Source organism: Bos javanicus, chromosome X (assembly GCF_032452875.1).
Source record: "Bos javanicus breed banteng chromosome X, ARS-OSU_banteng_1.0, whole genome shotgun sequence".
In the NCBI taxonomy this organism is placed as follows: domain Eukaryota; kingdom Metazoa; phylum Chordata; class Mammalia; order Artiodactyla; family Bovidae; genus Bos; species Bos javanicus.
The window spans coordinates 123,471,731-123,495,207 of record NC_083897.1 but is presented as its reverse complement, the minus strand read 5'-3'; the positions used below and the strand labels follow the sequence as shown (position 1 = coordinate 123,495,207).

The 23,477-nt window shown below is 38.5% G+C and overlaps 1 protein-coding gene across 3 annotated transcripts; it reads left to right on the top strand.

Moving 5' to 3' along the window:
• Positions 1-35: 35 nt before the first annotated feature.
• CXHXorf58 (chromosome X CXorf58 homolog) lies at positions 36-22,708 on the top strand. 3 transcript variants are annotated; one of them, XM_061407837.1, is made up of 9 exons: positions 36-258; positions 2,747-2,882; positions 4,075-4,171; positions 6,051-6,145; positions 6,565-6,676; positions 13,108-13,239; positions 18,742-18,971; positions 21,368-21,526; positions 22,495-22,708. In XM_061407837.1, exons 2-9 carry the CDS (start codon positions 2,767-2,769, stop codon positions 22,568-22,570), a joined length of 1,017 nt encoding a protein of 338 aa, XP_061263821.1. In that variant the 5' UTR covers positions 36-258; positions 2,747-2,766; the 3' UTR covers positions 22,571-22,708. The 3 variants fall into 3 exon arrangements, with proteins under 3 accessions (XP_061263821.1, XP_061263820.1, XP_061263822.1); XM_061407836.1 differs by having other exon boundaries at positions 21,368-21,530; XM_061407838.1 differs by lacking the exons at positions 6,051-6,145; positions 6,565-6,676 and having other exon boundaries at positions 21,368-21,530.
• The last annotated feature ends 769 nt before the right edge of the window (positions 22,709-23,477 follow it).

Genomic DNA, 23,477 nt, shown 5'->3' with positions numbered 1-23,477 from the left:
CTGCGCCGGCGGTTGCTAGGCGGCGGGAAAGCGCCAGCTCTGCGTGGGCCGCGCGCGGGGGCGCGAGGAGGGAGGTGCCGCAGCCCGCGCCGCGCTGGGAATCGGCCTTCGCCGCGGTGATTGGACGCCCAGCGGCGTAGGCTGAGAACCCTGTGTGCGGAGGCCGCCAGGTGGGGGCGCTCGTCAGGCCTCGGGCGGCATCGAAAGCCTCGCAGACGCAAACCGCCGACCTCTGGGCCTGGATTTACCTCACAAAAGGTTTTTACTTGTGTGGTGTTTGTTGTTTTTTTTTTTCCCACTCTGGGCGGGACAGTTTTAAGATTTTAAATTTAAACTGATTTGCTACATCCTTTCATCTCGAAAGACCCTGACATTTTTTTTCTTCTTTAAAATACTTAAGCTTCTGTCTCTTACTGGGGATCAACTGTTGTTCCCTTAATACTAATAGAAATAAGTAATAATGGTAATAATTATCTTATTGACAAGAATAGCAACAAGCAACAGCGTTTACCCTATGCCTGGCTCTTACCTAAACTCCATACACATATTGTCTTCTCTTTCCAACAACCCAAGTAGGTGGACACGGTTACTATTCCACATCTAGTAGATGAGGAACCTGAAGCACAGAATAGGTGCAAGGCCACAGAGAAGGAAAGTGGGAAGTCAGGATCCAAATCTACCTAGTCGAGCTTTAAAGCCTGTGGTCTCACCTCAACAACTGTCACAGTGGCTCATAATGGGGTTGTGTTTCCTATAATATTTCGTTCTGTGTTTCACATCTAACCCCATAGCAAGTGTAAGCCCATCCAGGCAGGCATCTAGAAGATTTGGGGGATTTGTGTGGTGCTGTGTCCCTGCCCTCCAGCCAAAGACCACTAGGAACACATCTGTAGTTGAACAAGTTGGGTTTGTTTCTTGCAGCTGCTAGGAAAACGCACACCTTGGGAAACAGTGGGGCATCTCAGTGAGAGAGTGTTAGAAAGATTTATTCTAGGGTTTGGGCTTTGGTTGGGTGATTTGGGGGCGGGTTCAAGGAAGCAGGGCTTTGCTCTGGGTTGGGTGGTGGTAGGAAGCCAGGGTTAACACCTAAGCCCAGCTGTGAATGCCAGGCCAGCTCCTGGATGTTAAGGACTGCTTTTCTCTTTCTCAAGAGATCAGTGTATTCCAAGCCATCCCCATCCCCATTTCTAAAGAGAAATATTGAGACTCTGAAGGCTCTGCCTCAGTAATGGAATGTCATATGTATATAAAAGTGTGACTTATAAGTGATCAGTTAGGGCAGGAAGTCTTAATTCAGGGAGTATGTGAACTTGGGAAAAAATTGCAACTTTATTTTCCCAAACCTCTACCTGAACTTTAGCATTTCTTTCAATTATATGTAGGTAACAAACCACAGTAGTATCAGCAGTACCTGTGACTTTGTCATCAATAGAAAACACAGTATTTTCATATCACATTACAGTAACAGCAAATTTCTTGAAATACTGTTTCTACTTATTACCACTTCACAAGTACAGAGCTCTCATATTATTTAATGCATAAAGAAGACCCATTTCTAGAATTTTGTCTTTGAAAATATTTTGACAATAATTTCAAGATAATTGGAGTCTTTCATAATCCCATATATTTTATATTATGTATTTAATATAAATACATAATATAAAAACATAGTTCTTAGAAGGAGTTTGTCCATAGGGGTCCATGGCACCAAAAGAAAAGATTAAGAGACCCTGGTTTAGTACAAGACACTCAGCAGTGACTAAGAATTTGGGAGCTGCTTCCAAATTGGAGTAATGTGTAAGGGATAGAAAATCAGAGGTGGAATCAAATCACTTATTACACATCCTCTCACTTTACCAGAGAGGGAACTGAGTTACTGAGAGGTTAAAGGACTTGCCCAAAGTCTCACAGCTATTCCATGATAAAACCAGGATGAAAAGTTTTTAGAAAGCATGTAAAAACCATCCACTCTGATGTGCATTGGGGATTCCATGGATAGCAAGATGCCTCCTGCCTTCAACCAACTTGTTGGAATGACAGCCAAGAAATCAAATTATGGTGCATATGAGAAGTACTATGAAAGAAAAACATATACAGTATTATGGAACCTTGAAGACAGTAGTGAGTAGTTCTGTAAAAAGGAGACGATGGAAAACTTACGAGAAGAGGCATCACTTAGGTGGGACCTTGAAGGGTGAATTGATGTTTGCTGGCGGTAGGAAAGTTGTTTCAGGTAGAGGAAATGGCATGATCATCAGCACAGAGTTGTAAAACACTGACTTTGGCAAGAAATTCTTATTCTCTTAGAGTATAGAGAGGAATGCTAATGGAAAGTTGGTATTTTGAGATTAGAGAGAGAATGGAGCTAGATTGTGAAAAGACTTGCACATGATTCTAAGGAGTCTGCACTTTAGCTTGGAGGAAATGAGGTGTCCCTGAAAGATTTTAAGTTGAAGAGTGATACAGGTGGATTATTACTCTCAGAAGTCAACTCCAGCTACAGTGTGGAGGATGAAGAGACTGGAGACCAGGAGACCAATTAAAAGGCTATGGGTAGATACAGTCTTTCCTATATACCTCATAATTCTTGTAGCACACAAAGGAGGTAAGTGACATTGAGATCTATGAAACCTTCCTTTTTCAGGGGCTCTGGAATTAGCCTAACAATTATATGGAACTTGAGTCTCATCCAAACAGTGTAATAACATAGATTATGACCTCAAATGTTTAATTTATATACTTTCAGAGTATTTCATTGGGAGGAAAATGAGTCATTCCCTGAAGGTACCAGTCACTGGTGTCCCAAAATCAGATAATCCACACTTGGGAAAAGGTCACAAAGTACACTTGTCAAATACTGGAAAGACAAAGGAAAAACAACAGTAAGTAGCCATCTTTTGCCTTGTATCATCTTCTACAACTGGACAGTTTCCATATCGTGTTTACCCAGCTAACATCCAACATTTCTTGTTTCATAAATTAGAGGGTTTTTTTGTGTGTTTTAAAATTACTTTTGAATTGAATAATAATTATAATTATACTATTTCATAATTGACAAAGCATGTTAACACACATCTCTTTGATCTTAACACAACCTTGTGATGCAGTCTTGTTACCACATTTTGTAAGTGAGGAAGTAGCAACTGGAAGAAGGTAAGCAATTTGCAGAAAGTTAATAGATGGCATCAGCTACTATTCAAGAGTTTGTTTCCATACTTGAGGACTTTTCTGCTCTACATCTTGTAGTCTGCACTTTGCCAGCTGGCAGTGACACTATACAGGAGTACCTCTCTTTGCATGTAACCCTGTGAGGGGTAATGATAGGGTTGTAGGGGGCAGTTCTTGGAGAGTGAGATTCCTACAATCTGCCAGTGCTGGGACATGATCAAAGTAGAATGATGCTCTGACCTCCTGACTGGGATGAGACTGGCTCAGACAAAGATCAGAGAAGGGAATTTCTTTTTCTAGGGCATGGTCATCCGCTCCCAGAAGAACACTGGGCCTCCTGTAACTTCACATATTCTATACACTATTTTCTTAGCATTTGAACTAGTTGGACAGTGTTTTTAAGAACTAACTCTAATGGAATAATTTTAGGTCATAGATGTTTTTAGACAGCACATTTTTTTTATTTTTTAAATTAATTAATTAATTTTTTTTTTACTTTACAATATTGTATTGGTTTTGCCATACATCAACATGCATCCGCCATGGGTGTACATGTGTTCCCCATCCTGAACCCCCCTCCCACCTCCCTCCCCATACCATCCCTCTGGGTCATCCCAGTGCACCAGCCCCAAGCTTCCTGTATCCAACATTTTTTTGATGATAAAGTTTTACCAGGATTTTTTTTTAATCTCAAGGGAAATATTCTCAAGTATTTCATATCCTCATTCTGACTAGATTCTACAGATGACCAGTTCTAATTACCACATCCAAATGTTCCTCATTAAGTCAGACTTAGGGTGGGAGATGGGGAGGTGCAAGAGGAGGAAGCGTAAATTCAGAGTTCCCCAAGATTTTAGGAAAATGAAAACTACTTCACAAATCTTAAGCTCTTTTGTTTCCTCTCAGAAATAAAGATGTTTCGGCTCACATCATACAGAAAGCTTGGTTATCTCATCTCGACAAAACTGTGTTTCAACTCCTTAAGCATACAATTTGTGCAGCGGTATGTATTTTGCTTTTTGTTTGCTCTGACAGATATAATTACTTATCAAGGTAAAAGGTGTGTTAAATAAAGATAGAATATATAGCCTTTTAAAATCTCTTCTCTTTGAATCTAATCATATTGCAGGGGGTTGTGGGATTTCTTCTTTGGTTAACCCTGAATGGATATTTCTGGATTTACTTTTTAAAATTAATTATTTTAATTGGAGGATAATTACTTTATAATATTGTGATGGTTTTTGCCATACATCAGCATGAACCACCCATGGGTATACATGGATTTACTTTTAACCTGAGTAACTATTGTTTCTTTTCTGAAACCGATGTGATTTTTTAAAATTCCATTCCTTATTTGAAGATGTGAGACAGTGATCTTACAATGCTAAAAATCTCTGAATTAAAAGTGCCTTTACTGTCCACCCAGCAGTTTTACTTCTAGGAATCCATTCTACAATATATATATAATTTCATTGCAGTATTGTTATAACAGCAAAGAAAATAAACCCTATAATGTCCATCGATAGGATACTGGTTAAATAAATGTTGATAACTTTCATACTGTTAAGCCTTGCAGCCTTGCATATGATTCTGCAATAGAAGGTAGCTAAAATATCTCATTAGTAAACAAGGCAAGTGCAGCACATTATGAATAATATAGTCCTATTTGAATAAAAACAAACCAACAAACAAAAAGGTGCACATCCCCCCACTCCCCAAAGAAACAACTCTGGCAACCCTGGCAGAATATTAAGCCTTCTTTCATATAGTACCTAATATTGTCCTAATAAAATCACCTGTGATTACAGTAGTCTATAATTAGTAATAGTCACATTAAGGGAATTTTAGCAGTTCTGAAAAAAATGATAAACGCTGAGAAATGTGTACACTTTCTCACCATCTGACCTACAGACCCATTTCTGATGTCAGCAAAAGCAGAATACCTCAGAGAAAACCCACTCAGGTGAACCTGTGACATTTCAGGTCCATTGTCTATTGTCTTCACATGTGGAACGTGTATTTAATTATTGTAATGCTGGTTTGTCATAATTTTAGATTCTTTTAGTAACAGAAAAAAAGAAAGAAACTCTTTTTTTAATCTGTTAACCTAACACTTCAAGTTACTGCAATACCTTACATTAATAATGCTTTGTCATTTGAAAAGCCCTGTAGTGTACATTTTTATGTGATTGTCATAGGCATAAAGGTTGGGCAGGATCATAGCGGGGGAAAATGGGAGCTTTAGAATTAAACAGATCTAAGTTTGAGTCCTGGTTTCTCTGCTTACTACTTTTATGCCTTTGAATGGGTTACAGACACTCCCAGAGCCTCAGCATGCTCATCTGTAAAATGGGAATGATAATATTCAAATATTTATGTGTATAAGGTACCTAATATAGTGTGGTATATAAAAGGTGCTTAAAATCTAGTACCATTTCTATTATTATCCTCATTTTACAGTGATTCACTCAGCATCAGATACTTATTTAGTACCTGCTGTGTTCCAGGCACTGTACTAGATACTAGGAATACAATGGTAAAAAAGAAATACATGGCCCCTGCCTTCATGAAGCTTACAATCTAGTAGGAAACACAGACACATTTATAGTTAGTTATAGCACATTGTGAAAAGTGCTGTCTTAGGGAAAGAACAGTGCCTGGAATCTCAAGGAGGGATACATACCCAAACTTGGAGGCCAAAGGAATAAAGTAGTGACTCAAGGTGACACAGATGATAAGTGAGGGAGCCAAGACTAGAACTCAGATCTTTAGAATACCAAGTCTGGTGTACTTTCACTTTACCATGCCTCCTGTGTTGTTTTCAATAAATTGTGCCTGGGCAGGGTACTGTGTTCCATTGATAGCACCATCATCTATTTCAGGAACATCACGTGACACATGAAATTTTGAAGAAAGTGAGCCCCTTAGAGGCTGAGCTTGCTAAAGATCCTTGCATGAAGTGTAAAGTTAGATTCAGGTAATGTTTTTATGCAGATTCGTTTCAAGAAGTACTTAGTATGAAGAAACCTTAGAAATTTATTAAGTCCTCATAACTTCTCATGTTATAATTACAAATTAAGTATCTTGTTCTTATTTACATTTATCATGTGAAGAAGCCAAGGCATGACTCTCTCAGACCAAAAGTTGCCTTGAGAGTAGCTCTCATCTCCTATGATGTGTTCAGTCTGACACACGTATGAGAATAGTTGTGAGCACACATGCCAAAGTGGGGCTCTTTCATCCTTTGTGATCCGTGTCATTGCTAGTTCTTTTCATGCCCTGGTATAGCCTTTAACCTGCATGTAAGAAACTATGTGAATGAGCCTAAGTACAAGAGGGAGAAATAACCGAGTCCCAAGTCTGATACCAAATGACTAATTTTGGTCTTTATTTCAGATTTAGTGGCGAAATATTTCCACCTTTCATCGTATTTAAAATTTTTCTTCACACTGAAGGCCATGGTTATAAGTATTTCAGCGGAAAAAAGTTTTTAAAGCCGTCAAGTGAGGTGATGTTTCATGATGTAGAGTTTGTGTTAATTTAGCTTCTTAACATTTCTGTGATATCTAAATTGCATTCAAAATATACAGATTACATTATTTCACCATTAAACAGCCCAGCAGGCAGGTAGTATTTTTTAAGCATCATGTTTCAAAGTGTCTTTGCTTATTAGCTAAAAAGAAAATATTTGGAATGAAGTACTTGTATAAGGACCTAGAAAATACCCATCAGTTTTCTTTGTACAAAAATTTTGATTTGTTAATAATGAATTACAGTGACTTATTGGTCAGGAGTTTTATTATTAATTATATTAATATTTATTGTGATAATTTAATTATATTGTTAAATATTTTTATTTTTAATTATGTAGAACATTTGGTGCAATTTTGTTTTAATGGTATTTTATCACTGTCTCTTTGATTCTGGTAGCCTGTTTAGAAAAAGTATGCTAGAGTATTGAAAAGGAACTTTTAAAATATTTATCCTTTTTTACATGAGTTCTTATACTTCTTACTTTCATGAATATTCATCACAATTGTGTCTATGCATAGGACTCACCTGATCTTGTTAAAATACAGTTTCTGATTCAGTCAATCTGGGATGAAGCCTGAGATTCTGAATTTCTACCCAGTTCCCAGGTGCTGCAACTGCTGCTGATCCATGGACCACATTTTTAAAAAAATATTTATTTCTTTGGCTGCACTGGGTCTTAGTTACAGCACTCGGGATCTTGTTGCACCACGGAATCTCTAGTTGCGGCACTCAGGCTTAGTTGCTCCAAGGCATGTGGGATTTTAGTTCTACCCGGGATCAAACCTGTGTCCCCAGCATTGCAAGGTGGATTCTTAACCTCTGGACCATCAGGGAAGTCTCTAGACCATATTTTTAATAGCAAGGATCTACAACAAAAGTTTTATTCCTTTGACCCTTTTACATGAGTATAATTGATTTTTTTTAAAAAAGGTACATTCTCATTTTATAAACCATATATCAAAGGTTATTTTCTTATAGACTTCTGGAAATATTTTACATGAAAGTTATGACCCACCTGAAATTATCAGTACTGGCATGTATTCAGAATAAAAGACCACACACCCTGGCAGTTTCTGACCACATCCAGCATGTGCAACATTTATTCTCTACAGAATATCAGAAAAGGAAAAGAGACTGCTTTTCTATGCCTTCTCAGGCAATATCAGAGAAAATTTAGCTTGGCTTCAGAAATATAGCATAAGGACTAGTGGTTTCATGTGGAATATGGTGTTTCAGAAACATTAATATTTGTTCATTTATATATCAATAGAATGATTTCAATTGCAAAAGTATATATTTATTCTCCATTCCAGAGATAAATTCATATCATATATATCTACAGAATAAGCTTATAGTTGTCCCTATAAAATGTCATCAGTTGTTGCTTTTCTGAGGTTATATAATGGGGCTTTTTTAGGAACTTACGTTTTCCCAAGACAGTTCCTAGCAGACCCTGCTATGCCCAGGCTGCTGCAAATGAGAAGCTTGGAGTCCATGACTGGAAAGCACTGTGCATATATTACAAGGCATTAAAAATGCTGTATAGTAACTTAAATTTATCTTAATTACAAAGTAACTGTTGAAAAAAAGGAAATAGCACAGAGATTTCTTTAAAAAGGAAAATATACCTTTCTTCTTTGTGCTGTAGCTTTAATTTACCTGAGATGATCACTGTTAATTGTTGTATATCCTTCATTTTTTCCATAAAAATATGAATATATTGCTAAAAATTTTGTTATTTTTTAAATGAGATTATACTATTCAGCTTTTTTCACTAAATATTGTAAAGGCTTGTAAATGGTCAGAACATACCTAACTTGAACAGTTTAGGGTTCCTTTTACCCTTTAGTTCAGCTTCAAAAGAAACTCTGGCACTATTTGGATTCATAGTTAGTAGAAAACCTGTAGAAATGGAAATTTCAGTGACTCTAAGGTCACTAAATTATTTTGCTCTTTGAATGTATAATAGACACTATGTCTTGAGCAAATTGCTGCAACTTTATTAAGTTTATTTCTTAATGTAAAAGAAGTAAGTCAGTTTTAGTCCATTCAGATGTTTAATCTAAGTTCATTTATGAAGGAAGGGAGTTTCACCAATTCTTTTTTGTTGTTCCATCTTTCCCCTCGTTCTTATATCCATTTCCAGTTTCATTTCCTTATAATTTTCCAACAGCCTTTCTCATGTATTTACAAACACACTGTCACACACAAAAGCAAAAACGAGTGAAAGGATATAGAATTTCCAGTAGTCATGTATGGATGTGAGAGTTGGACTGTGAAGAAGGCTGAGTGCCGAAGAATTGATGCTTTTGAACTGTGGTGCTGGAGAAGACTCTTGAGAGTCCCTTGGACTGCAAGGAGATCCAACCAGTCCATTCTAAAACCAGTCCATTCTAAAGGAGATCAGTCCTGGATGTTCTTTGGAAGGAATGATGCTAAAGCTGAAACTCCAGTACTTTGGCCACCTTATGAGAAGAGTTGACTCATTGGAAAAGACTCTGATGTTGGGAGGGATTGGGGGCAGGAGGAGAAGGGGACGACAGAGGATGAGATGGCTGGATGGCATCACTGACTTGATGGACATGAGTTTGGGTAAACTCTGGGAGTTGGTGATGGACAGGGAGGCCTGGCGTGCTGCAATTCATGGGGTCGCAAAGAGTTGGACACGACTGAGCGACTGAACTGAACTGAACTGAAACTACTGTAGAGAAGAAAAACAAAATTAAACAATTTACCCTGCCTGATTCCAAGACTTAAAACACTACAGTAATCCTGACGCTATAATGATGGCAAAAAGACAGACATGTAGATCAATGAAACAGAAAAGATAATTCAAAAATAGACCCATACATATATAATCAGTTGATTTTTATCAAAGGTTTGAAGGCAGTTTAAATGGTGCCAGAACAATTGAATAGTCATGTGTATAAAAAAGATCTAATTTCATTTACCTACTTCAGTTATCTATTTCCAGAGCAATGCTTATCTACACAGGGTTGTCATATAGTAGTCCACCAACTATATTTAGAATATTCTAAAGCCTTGCTACTCAAAATGTGGTCTGTGAACAAAGGAAACTATACAAGAACCAAAAACAGTTTTTAAAACTAAATATAAAATTAAGTGTGATCTGCAGACCTGCAGCAATGGCATTCCCTGGAGTTTATTAGAAACGCAGGCTCTCAGGCCCCACCTCACACCCCCTGAATCAACAGGTGCATTTTAACAGGACCCCCAGGTGATTCTAGGCACAATATAGTTTGACAAGCACTGTCATAAAGATGCCTAGACGTCTTTATGAGTGTCATGACCTAGACACCTCTGGGTAGTTGACAATTTCTTAACATCCAGCAATTGTTAAATTGAAAATCCCTGTTCTTTTTGAGGATTGAATGTTTATGTAAAAGGAAAAAACATGGTTAATAATAGCTGCCCTTAGTGAACACCATTAAATATGATGTTAAACATTTTAAACACATTATTATCATTTAATTCTCATATATTCTAGAATGTAGATTCTGTTACTGTCTTCATGTTTAAAAAGATTAAGTAACTTGCCTAAGGTCTCACAACTACAAAGTGAAGGAACTGACATCAAGACCAAGTGAGCCTGACTCCAGAACCGTGTTCTTAACCACTTCTGAGTCAGGAACCCTACTAAATAAGTTTTCTTATGTGGCCCCCTGATAACTCTGATGAGGTACGTGTCATTCCCATTTTTCCTGTGTGGAAGCTGGAACTTGGAGAGGCTTGTCAGTGCCAGAACTGAGACTTGAACACTTCATATTTCCACCATACTGTGCACACTTCAGGGTGGAAACAATGTTCCACCATACTGTGCACACTTCAGGGTTGAACAATGTTAGTAGTGATGGTGGTTTTATTAATTCTGAGCTTATATATAATTGAACTTTCCTAAACCAAGATACCCTGTTCCTGAGCATTTATTACTACCTTCATGAGTGAGAATTTCCAGCCAGGGAGGGAAGTGACTTGAGATATGAGAGTAACTTAACAAGCCCAACTGTAGATCTTGGCCAGCAAGTAGCCACAAGGCTGTGGGGGCTTCTGGGCCACAGCTATGCTATTCCAGGAGAGGTATCAAATTTAGAGATGCCCCCTCTGACCTGGGCTTCCCTGGTGGCTTAGTGGTAAAGAATCTGCCTGCCAATGCAGGAGACTGGAGTTCAATTCCTGGGTCGGAAAGATCCCCTGGAGAAGGAAATGGCAACCCACTGTAGTATTCTTGCCTGGGAAATCCCTTGGACAAAGAAGCCTGGCAGGGTACAGTCCATGGGGTCGCAAAAGAGTCAGACACAACTTAGGGACTAAAAAACAACAAAAACAACAGCCCTCTGACCCTTTGAGTCACCCACTAAGAATGGAACCTGCCTCTAGAATTCTAGTCTTGATTGGCTGCTCTCATGGAATCCTTGCCTAATTTTACCCCTTTCTTTTCTCCTTTCTTCCTTTTTTCTTCATTCCCATCCCTTCCTACCCAGAAGGACTTTCTGAACCTGGCCATAGACAGCCAATGTCTGAGAAAGAACATCTTGGCCACTGGAGGGCAAACTTCTTTCAAACCCCTGACATAGTTGGGCAACAAGTCTGCCCTGTGCTGCCAGGCGCCAGGGTTTTTTGGCTGAGAGACTGGAATGGGCTTGATACACCTGAGCCACACAGCTGAGCTGCTGTACGAATAAGGAAACTAGGGCTTGGAGAGATTGGTAGTGGTGGCTGAGTGGAGTAGAGTAGGGAGGAACTGACAAGAAATACTTTTTCTCTCTTTTTAAAATATGTGTTTACATATTTGGCTGCACTGGGTCTTAGTTGCGACACGTGGGATCTAGTTCCCTGACCAGGGATCAAACCTGAGCCCCCTGCCTTGGGAGCACAGAATCTTAGCCAGGGAAGTCCCAGAAATACCTTTTCTAAGTAACCTGAACTAAAGTAAAATACATTTATATCTACTAAAGAAATTCTCAAGGCAGAAATTATCTGGTTTTCAGACCTTTTCAGTGTACAACTATTTGCTTTTAGCTTTAGTGTCATTGTGGGAATGAGAATTAGAACCCACAGGAAACTGCAAGAAAGCATAATGGAGACACGTGCCAATATACTGCCTTTTCTTTAGATGCATAGTGTTTAAGGAAACTAATGAAAGGGAAAACAAAAATGATCTGCCTAAAGGAAGGTTCCATCACATTTTTAGAAAACTGTTTCTATGCCTTTGATTTAGTGCATTTGGAATCAAACTACAACCATTTGAATATTTTCTTTCATTTTCCCCATGTGTCTGTGTTCTTCACTTTGCAATTTAAATAAAGAAATACATAGGAAATATTCTGGATAACAAAAATGAGAATGGAAATAAATACATTAAGGCTTCCTGTTATTTTGTGTAAGTAAAAAGAACAGAGATTCTGAGTTTCAGTCCTGTCTCTATTCTATAGCCGAATATCAGCATGAAAACAGAGTTCCCACACTTTCACAGTATCACATTCTGAAATACAAAGGAAAAAAGAAACTGATCTGGAATCTAACGATGCTTGAATTTTCATCTATGCCACTCTCCCTTCACATAAGCATAATCTCTGTGGCCAGAAGCATGGATATGTAATATAAATATGTATTAGAAGAGTCAGCACATACTTATGGCGGAGGAGGGAGGAGGGTGGAGAGCGCTGAAGTCTTTATTCACAGTCTATGTATAGCTCTTAGCATAGGGACAGGTATACATGAAAAGGTATGAAGCAAATATGGCTAGACAGGATTTGAGCCTCCATGTTTTCTGTGATTCTTCTGTCTCTGCACTCTCAGGTCTTTCCTTGAGTACAAAATGTTGACATTTGGGAGAGGAAAAAACCCTTTGTTTGCTGCTCTTTTGCTACCGAGAAGAGTCTGAAGGAGAGGGAGGTCTGAGCACTCTGAAACGTACATGTTTCCATTTGGGGGCGACGTATTAACTACCACATAAAAGAGAGCTGGCCCCGGTACCTTTCATTGCGGTTCCTAGGGCAACCTGTTTAATAACCAGATAGGCTTTCTCTGCATTGACAGCATGAATGACGTTAGAGGTTTGTTTTGCTTTTTAAAGGAAAATAATGTTTTTTTAAGGGGGAAAAACAGATTAAAAAAAAATGACTGGTCCTCTGGGGATTGTAGACTCTGCTACTCTTCTCGCTGCATTTGAAAACTATGTAGATATGGTTATGGAAACAGATTTTAAGTGGTTTAAAAATCTACATAATCTTTTCTTTGTAAATACAGTCTTTTTATTGAACAGCAAGTTACTAGAAAAAAGGAACAATATTTGATGGATTTGTCTCAAAAATATGTAAAATGTGTGCTGATAGTTATTGCTATTATACTAGTATTTTAAAAGTAAATTTTTTCTCTTTATAGGCTGAGGCTGATGCTTACAAAATAATGGGGAGAAAGAAATTTTATCATCAAATTAAGGAAGATGAACGTCTTTTCCAGAAGTTCAAAATAACTGATGACATAGATGTTGTCACCCTGAAAGATTATATGCAAGTAAGAAATTTAGATTTGGATATTGAAAACAAACAACAGCAAAATAAGCCTTGTGACCCTATCTTTCAGGAAGTAAGAATCATACATTAGTTTATTGTGGTAAAATACACACAATATAAAATGTGCTATTTTATTTTTTTCAGATTTGTTATTATTTATTTTTATATAAGAAAGGATAATAACAAAAAAGAAATAGTTGCATAATCTCACCAGGCAGATAACCCAATAGATACTTTTTTAAAAATAGTAATGTCATGTGTAGAAGTTACAGCTTCACTTACCACCCTAGACTTTTCTCCAAATGCCAAATGTGCTATTTTAAAGTGTACTATTCAATGGCATTAAGTACAGTCATCAGTTCAGTTCAGTCGTTCAGTCGTGTCCGACTCTTTTCGACCCCATGGACTGCAGCACGCCAGGCCTCCCTGTCCATCACCAACTCCCGGAGTTCACTCAAACTCACGTCCATTGAGTCAGTGATGCCATCTGGCCATCTCATCCTCTGTCGTCCCCTTCTCCTCCTGCCCCCAATCCCTCCCAGCATCAGAGTCTTTTCCAATGAGTCAACTCTTCTCATAAGGTGGCCAAAGTACTGGAGTTGCAGCTTTAGCATCATTCCTTCCAAAGAACACCCAGGACTGATCTCCTTTAGAATGGACTGGTTGGACCTCCTTGCAGTCCAAGGGACTCTCAAGAATCTTCCCCAGCACCACAGTTCAAAAGCATCAATTCTTCGGTGCTCAGCTTTCTGCACAGTCCAACTCTTACATCCATACATGACCACAGGAAAAACCATAGCCTTGACTAGACGGACCTTTGTTGGCAAAGTAATGTCTCTGCTTTTCAATATGCCATCTAGGTTGGTCATAACTTTCCTTCCAAGGAGTAAGCGTCTTTTAATTTCATGGCTGCAATCACCATCTACAGTGATTTTGGAGCCCAAAAAAATAAAGTCTGACTCTGTTTCCACTGTTTCCCCATCTATTTCCCATGAAGTGATGGGACCAGATGCCATGATCTTCATTTTCTGAATGTTGAGCTTTAAGCCAACTTTTTCACTCTCCTCTTTTACTTTCATCAAGAGGCTTTTTAGTTCCTCTTCACTTTCTGCCATAAGGGTGGTGTCATCTGCATATCTGAGGTTATTGATATTTCTCCCGCCAATCTTGATTCCAGCAAACATCACTACCATCTAGTTTAAGAACCTTTTTGTCACCCCAAAGGAAACCTGACATGCATTAAGTGGATTCCCCCATTCCCCCTTCACTCCAGCCCCTACCAACCACTAATCTGCTTTCCATCTCTCTGAATTTGCCTATTCTGAATGTTTCATATTAATGGAATCATATAATATGTGGCTTATTGTGTCTGGGGAGTAATAGCTTAGGAATGTGGGGTTTCTTTTGGGAGTGATGAAAATATTTTGGAATTAGTAGTGATATATATCATAAATTTACTTCACACTCTGAATTTTACACTTTAAAATGGTAAATTTTATGTAAATTTTTATCTCAATACAAAAAATTGAAAAATAAAAAGTAAATGCATGGTGCTAAAAAGAGTACATGATGGAGATTTGACCTAGTAAGGAAGGGATCTATTATTGTTTGGGTGCTTTCTGCTACAAGTAACAGAATATCTGCAACCACAATAGGGTTAAACAATGAAGGACATTTATTTTCCCACATTAGAATGGGAGCATCATGGAATAGCTAGTGCCACAACTCCAGGGTAACAGGGTTCTTAGCCAGCTTTTCTACAGTCCTTTTAGCTTCCTTCACACAGTGACAAGATGACTAGCACATTCTCAACTATACTCAAAGGCAGGAAGAAGACTCAGCATCTTCTCCTTTTTATCTCAAGAAGAAAAATCTTTCCCAGAATCCCCCAGCAGACTTCTTCTCAGATCTTCTTAGAACTGGATCACATGCTCCCCCTAAACCAATCACTGTAAAGGGAAATGGGATCATTTTCCCATAATTGATGTAGGACAATCACGGTTCATATGCTGGGGCCTTCCTTCCCAGAGCTTATGTCTGTTCTGTACGTGAAGAATAAATAAAACCAGGGCTCCATAAGCAAGGGAGTTGGAGAATGGTTGATAGGCAGGCAATCAACAATGTGTCACAGCCTCAAGGTGGTGCACCCCAGGCAAGGTGCTATGGTAGGATGAACTGGAGGGCCTGAAAAAGAGTTTGTGGGCCTGGAGAAGGGAGTGCGCAGAAGGTGTGGAGGGCTGTCAGCCTGGAGGGCTGGCAAAAGATCATCATACAGGGCTTTTGACCATAGTAAGGTGTTTATTTTTTTCCTTGATTCTGTATGCAGTGAGAAGCTGGTACAGTATCTTAGGAAATGAGGTGATCTAAGATAATACTTTGGAGAAGGCAATGGCACCCCACTCCAGTACTCTTGCCTGGAAAATCCCATGGACGGAGGAGCCTGGAAGGCTGTAGTCCATGGGGTCGCTGAGGGTTGGACGCGACAGCGACTTCACTTTCACTTTTCACTTTCATGCACTGGAGAAGGAAATGGCAACCCACTCCAGTGTTCTTGCCTGGAGAATCCCAGGGACAGGGGAGCCTGGTGGGCTGCTGTCTATGGGGTCACACAGAGTCGGACACGACTGAAGCGACTTAGCAGCAGCAGCAGCAAGCTAATACTTGAAGAGATCTGTCTGGCTGCAATGTAGATAAGGGATTAGAGGACAGCAAGAACTGTCTCCTTGTTTGGAGGTTCCTGCAGTATTTTTGGAGAGATGGTGGTATCTTGGTTTAGGGCAGTGAAGCTGGAGATGCAGAAGATAATTAGCGAATAAAAGCAGTGGGCCTTGGGAACAGAGAAGTAAGATAAAAGAAGGTGTCCAACATGGCTCCTAGGTTTGGGTTTGCATAACTGGTCTGACAGCAGTACTGAATCAGGGAACTTAAACTGGAAACCTGAGTAGTAATGATAGCAAATGCTGATGTAATACTAACTCCTATTCTCATAAGAACCCTAAGAAGTAGACACTATTATAACCCGTGTTTTATAGTTCTAAAGAAACAAGGGATCCCAAATTCTAGCTAGTAATAATAATAGTAGTAATATATGGCCTTAACTATTCACTCAGTTGCTTCCATGTGAAACATGAAATTAATGCAGTGCTTTAGAGATTCCCAGTTGTGTTTTCTTTCTTTTAAAGCCCTAACCTAGAAGATTAGAGAACTGAACCAGGGAAGAAGTAGAGCTTGGGAATGTCAACCATCTTTGTGAATGATGTGGGTCACATCCTTGCAGATTGTGACTATGCCAAGGACTGGTGTCACAGAAAGAAGTTCCCAGATAAACATTGAAAGAGATATGATGATTGCTGGCACTTATTGAGCCCTTTATGGACACAGCCTTATTTCTAGCTCTTTAAATACATACTATCTCCTTTAACCTTCAAGTTTGTAAAGTTTGTGACCCTTTAAAAGATGAGAAAAATGGAGCTTAAAGAGATTTTCTAAAACTTGCCCAAGGTCGTATAGTTAATAAGTGCAGAGCAAATCATTGACAGGTCTGAGATGTTTACCCGTTTTGCCATTCTACTCTCAGGAAATAAAATGCACAGGCAGTCCTCACTTTGCATGGTAGTACAGGGTCATAGAAATGACCATGAAAGCTGAAACCATGCAGACCAAACTTAATCATCAATGGGAAAAATCGTGGTTGTTCTGTGCCTTTAAAAAACCTTATCAAAACATTAAAAACTCCCTTACTCTATGTTATATAGGAAAATGAAAAAAGCAAAACATTTATTTAGTACACTGTAATTTAAAACATTCAGAATTTAAAATGTTTTACTTCTTTGTAAAAAGCTTATCATTTAAAATATACTAAAAACCATTGAATTACACACTTTAAACTGGTGAATTATAAGAGATGTGACTCTCAAAAAAACCTGTAAAAAAGCTAGTTTATCAAGAGTTATTTAAACAGTGCTTGCCGCTTTAGTCTCATATAATTTACAATAAGGAGTGAGTATCTTCTCTATGCCCTGGAAATTTTTCATACTCCTGAGTTTGCATCACCCGCCAATATTTTACCCCTTGTACTTTTTTTCTCCACCTGGCTTGCAGGGTCTTAGTTCCCTGACGAGGGATCAAAACTGGATTCCTGGTAGTGAGAGCACTGTCTTAACTAGTGGACCACCAGGGAATTCCCTACACTATGTACTTGAAGTGTTCTGAACACTTTGTACTTGAAGTGTTCTGAAGTTTCTTTTTTGCCAACATTACTTCCTCTAAGAAAACTTTACCCTTTCCATCATTGCCATTTTCCCCATCTATGTTGATAAGTTCACTTTCACTAACTCCCTCTAGCAGCCTAGCTGCAATCTCCTGCATGATGAAAGTATCAACATCTCCACGGTCACCTGTTTCTTCTAGAACTCTGTTTATATTTAATTTGAATTTCACTTCCAGCTTTACCACTTTTTGTCTCTTTGTTGGACTTTTCCCTCTTTTGATTATCTTTATTGGTAAAATGTCACATGGGTTTATCACTGGGAGACAAAGAGACAACACAGTTACATACTTTGCTGTCTGTGTGTGAACTAAAAAGCAGATCTACAGTGTCCAATCACTGTCACACTTTGAAAGAAGTGACATGATTTGTCGTCCACCACCACGCACACCTGTTATTTCTGTAGTAATCTATGCATTGAAGAGCTAGCAACAGAGTTTGTACTTTATGCATTTAATTCAGCTATACTGTGGTAGGTGAAATTTGAACTGTGTTGTTGAAGGACTAAGCTTATTTTGCTAAATAGTGGTAATTGGAATTTGTACAAGCCTAAATGATGCAAAGGGAGGACTGCTTGTATGTGTGTGAGTTAGAGAATGCAAGAGAGAGAGGGGATGTGTGTGTGTATGAGAGAGATACCCTAAATGCCTAGCATAGTAGTTTCTCCTGCTCTATTCCTGTCTCTTAAATGAACATTTATAAGGATGAATCGATTATATATACATTTTAAATTCCTAATTGGATATTTTAAATGTAGAAAAAGAAAAGTGGGATTTCTACAAATACTCCACATGAAAATGGTGAAATTCACCACTTAGCACCAGAGGTGAACTAATTATTTCTCAAAAGGTTTGTGCTTTAAGTGCAAGCATGTCGTGAACAAGCATTGCCAGGTATGTAGATCATACCAGTATTTTCAATTTTATCTGAGTTATATTTATCTTAAAGATTTAGTGTTTATGCATTAAATAAATATTCAGTGAGTGTGGTACTATGTGCACAATACCATGTGACAGGGATCCTGCCTTGTCACAGCAGGAGAGCTAAAACATACACAGGTAGCTAGAACATCAAGTAGTCAGTAATAAGAGCATAGAAGAGTGATCTCAATACAGTCCAGAGATGGGGTCAGGGAATGCTTTTTGGATGAAGTAGCATTTGACTGGATTCTTGGGAAATGTGCCTAAAAACTTCTGGAGTACCACAGCCAATCATGCTTGGTTGTTTTTCATATAGTATTCCAGTCATCTGGATGAGATCCCTGCATCTTCTGGTGGCAGAAATAACTGTTGGCGAAGATTAAGCCTCGAAAACATTCCCAGGACAATGATAATGTATGACATAGTTGATTATGCCGAGTCTGGAATAATCTCAAAACGCCTAAAAAAAGAAATGAAGTATCTATTACAAAGACCAAAAACAGAAGAGATGCGTCAGCACCAGCTACAGATTGTTTCTGAAGTTAGGTAAAAGTGGTACTTCACTGGACTTACAATACTAGGGGCATTTCTGGAAATGTTCACATTCTGCTAAATAGCTCAGGAAAGATAATAACAGAGCATGTGAGAAAAAAATGGGTTGGAGCAGATTGCTCAAATTTTATGCAACTTTGTAAACAGAGCACTAGCAGAAAGAACATTTGGTACCTGGGGAGATAACTTGTATCACCAGACAGGCCACCAGAGCAAATATGAAAAATGTAGAGTGAAAATACTGGTGACCCTTTAATTAGAGGAAGTAGTGGGCACTGAGACAGTACAGATGGAAGTGAAGCGCTGGACCAGTGTGGTGACCTTTTAAGTAGAGATGAGAAGCAGTGCGAACTGCCACAAACCAGGAACCACGCAAGGCAGAAAGTAGGGTGGAGGGCAGTAAGGGTAGATTGTGTGTGTTTGGGGGGCTCTATGGGGAGAGAGCGCTAGGTGCCAGTGTTATTTTCATAAATGCAACCAAAAGGGCTCTCATTGCCCATGCTGCACAGAGGAAAACATTTTCCTTTTCTGCTGAAGGTTATAATTCTAGTCTTGCTATTCTGGCTCCCTTTGCAGAGGATAAATTGCATATAAATTGCAGTGACATTATTCCCTTCTTTACCAATAACATGTGAGCCAGTTCACATTATAGAAAAACATGTCATAGCAAAATAGACTGTATTATGATCTGAAACAACATGGACAGACTATGGCTATACCAATTCTTTTTTTCTTTCCATTACCAAACCTCACCTAACCCATCTTGTTTACAAATTAAGCTTTTTTCCTAAGAAAAAGAAAATAATAAGATTGAAGAGGACCTGTTGGTAGTCTCTTTTCACACAGCTATATTTGAAATGAAAAAATACTGCTTTAGTACATGAAAAGACACTGGTGACCCACTGACAGGCAAACACATTGGGTTTTTTCCCAGGAGTAGAGATGAGTGGTTGCTGACCCAATAACATGATTTATCCCATTTATTTTATGATCAAGGCTGTACATTTGCCAGACAGATGGCCTAGTGTAGGGCGCAGTCTGTCATCATGAAATAGATTTCTCTAACTTATCCATATAAGCATTGAATAGAGAACTTAACCCTATTACCACCAAGGTCAAATAAATGATGCAGTTTTCTCTGCCACCATATATAACTGTAGGCTCCCTGCTATTTAGACTCATGCTACTGATGATCCAAGAATGAGTCACTTAAAAAGCCAAGTAAGTAACCATATTCTAAATCAACTGAAGAGGGGAAAGTACTTTCATAAAGACTCCTTTGAATGCAGTCTTAGTTTGGGATCTCCCAGAAGCAAACCCTGAGGTAAGGATTTGAGTATGAGTAGTTTATTTCAGGGGTGGATCCCAGGAACCATTGATGAGAGCGGGTGTTGTGCTCAGTCATTTCAAGGGATAGAAAAGTGAAACAGGGAAGGCCCAGCAGCCAAAACAGTGTGTGTTAGCAAGCAAGTTGTTACTGTGGGTAATGAGTTTAATCCTTCCTGGGAATGACCTAACCAGTGTAGAACATGCAACTCAAGTTATCCCACTGAGGGAAAGGGAGTTGGGATATTTATACACCAACACCCATCATTCAGTGGTGAAGGGTAACTTAGGAGGGGAGGTATTAATTCTGGGACACTTCCCTGCACGTGGGCTCTTGTTTCCATAAGAAAGCTCTCAGAGTAAATGAAGCCAATGCTGACAGTTGGAAGTTGGGTATATGTGCCCTATGGCCAAGGGAACTAAGAGCGTGGCACCAACCATGTCTGGTTCCAACACTGATATAAACAACTTGTTTCAGCCATTATGAAATTTAATATTTGTTGGTATTCATATATAGTATATATTTCTGAAAGAGTCAAATGGCTATTACATGGTGTTTTCCAGGAAAACTGATTTTAAATTGATACCACATTTTGTAATTTTCATTATCATCATCATAAACATCGTCTATACACCTTCATGGGCTTCTCTGGTGGCTCAGCAGTAAAGAATCTGCCTGTAATTCAGGAGACTCGGATTTGCTCCCTGGGTCGGGAAGATCCCCTGGAGGGGGGCATGTCAACCCATTCTAGAACTCTTGCCTAGAGAATCCCATAGACAGAGGAGCCTGGCAGGCTGCTATCCATAGGGTTGCACAGAGTCAGACATGACTGAAGCAACTAAGCAGGAACATAAGCATACACCTTCGTAAGTGGGAAAGAACTATGCTGTGTAACTCAAGCAAAAATGATAACTTTGGCCTAAATACTTACATGCAATATTGCTCCAAGCACTGAGGTTTACAATATAGTTGCTAAAGGGTGCTTTAATAAAAGTTGGAACTTGTTTTACATGTAAATTTTATTTTGTGCAATTTTTCTGTCTATACTACAAATATTTTCTAGGTCCCCTTTATCCTTATCAAGTCTTCAACCTTTATATCGGCCCTACCAACAGCAAAGTCAAATTAGACATCTGGGTCGTCGATCTAAACAAGCTCTAATGAAAGTTGAAAAAATGAAAAGAGCTTATAAGATGGCTAAAGAAAAAAATGCTTCTGTGGGGTCTGTAAGTTTAACTTGTATTGAATTCATTGTTTTGGACAATATTCAAACTGTAGGTAATTCTACTTCCTTAGGTAGAATTTTCCTAATCTACAAATTCACAAATGAAACATACATTTGGTATATACTTTAGGCTTAGGGCTTCCCTGGTGGCTCAGAGGTTAAAGCATCTGCCTGCAACGCGGGAGACCAGGGTTTGATCCCTGGGTCAGGAAGATTCCCCTGGAGAAGGAAATGGCAACCCACTCCAGTATTGTTGCCTGGAGAATCCCATGGACGGAGGAGCCTGGTGGGCTACAGTCCACGGGGTCGCAAAGAGTCGGACATGACTGAGCGACTTCACTTTCACTTTAGGCTCAGAGGGTAAAGCGTCTGCCTACAATGCAGGAGACCCAGGTTCGATCCCTGGGTCAGGAAGATCCCCTGGAGAAGGAAATGGCAACCCACTCCAGTACTCTTGCCTGGAAAATCCCATGGACTGAGAAGCCTGGTAGGCTATACAGTCCATAGGATCACAAAGAGTCAGACACGACTGAACGACTTCATTTCACTTTAGATGGTATAAAGCTACATTCCTGTTGGTAACACATGTTTTAAAAATTCTTAAATAGCTATTCTGATAAATACCAGCCATCTTGGCTCCACATCAGCGTGAGTTGGCAAAAAGCCCAATTGTTTCTGTATATTGATACTGTTGATTCAGCACATCTCTAATGGTGCGTTTCTCAAAATGGAAGTCATTTCTATCTACACTTATTAAGAGCTATAGTGTGGAAAGTCAGCTTCAGTATACTACGTTGCAAGAATATTTTCAATGAACATGTATTCATGTTTCCTTTGTAGTTTTTTAAAAATCTGCTATAAATTTTTTTCAGATGAGGTTAAGTATGAACAGTAAAATATGAAAACATAAAATAGTAGAAACCAACTATAAAACACTTTCCATTTTTATTTATAATTCTACCTAGGAACCAAAAATGGACATACCAGGTGCAAAGCAGAAAGAGACAGTTGTCTTCTCCGCCCCATCTTTTGACATTGTGAAAGTTAAAGAACTGTCAGATGACGAATTGGAAAAAGAGGAAAAGGAATTATTTGCCTGGTGTCAAGACTTGTTTATTAATAACTCTCCATAATTTTAATGCACAGCTAATTGACAGAAAATAAACTTATTCAACAATCTGCTTGTCTGTCTATAAATGAGTATGTGCATTAAAGGAAAACAAAATATATACAAGTGCTCAGTATGCTCTCTTAAGCAAACGTGTGACAGATTTTAAAGCCCTTTCTGTATTACCATAGGTACAGGTGTTTTTTTACTGACAGAATTTTAATCTAAATTATTTCAAATAGGTGCCCTCAAACTAGCTGTATAAGATTTTCTTCAAGAAATGGTGAGTATTTCATCTCTGGAACTTTAATTCAATTTTTATTTTCCTTCATTAAAAAAAAATCTAAACAGGACATGCTTAGCATAAATATTAGAATTCACAGAATAAAAGGCTGCTCTTGAGTCAGCCTCCAGTGTCTTTTTTTTCTTATTAATAGCATGTTGTTTTTACAGAACAGCTTGTGATTGACCCATTCTGAATTATAATAAAAATAATAATGAATTTGTTGCTATAGAAGGCATGACATAGCATACATAATTATTATTGAGCATTGAAAACACCTGGGACAGAATGCTGCATGTGCTTCACTGTTGTACTTTGTATTTGTTTTTAAGTATAAAGACTATTTTGAGTAATATCTATCAATTTCCTTTTGAATTGATAAATTCTCATTCCTGATATAGTGCCAATTAATGAATTTTTGTGGTGGTCCAATCTATTAGATTACATCAAACCTTACCTAAGGCTATGACATTAAACAAAGTGCATTATTTATTGTACTTTAAAAATATAATTTTTGATTTTGCTTAATATTTAAAATGTGAAGGTTGATTTCCTGA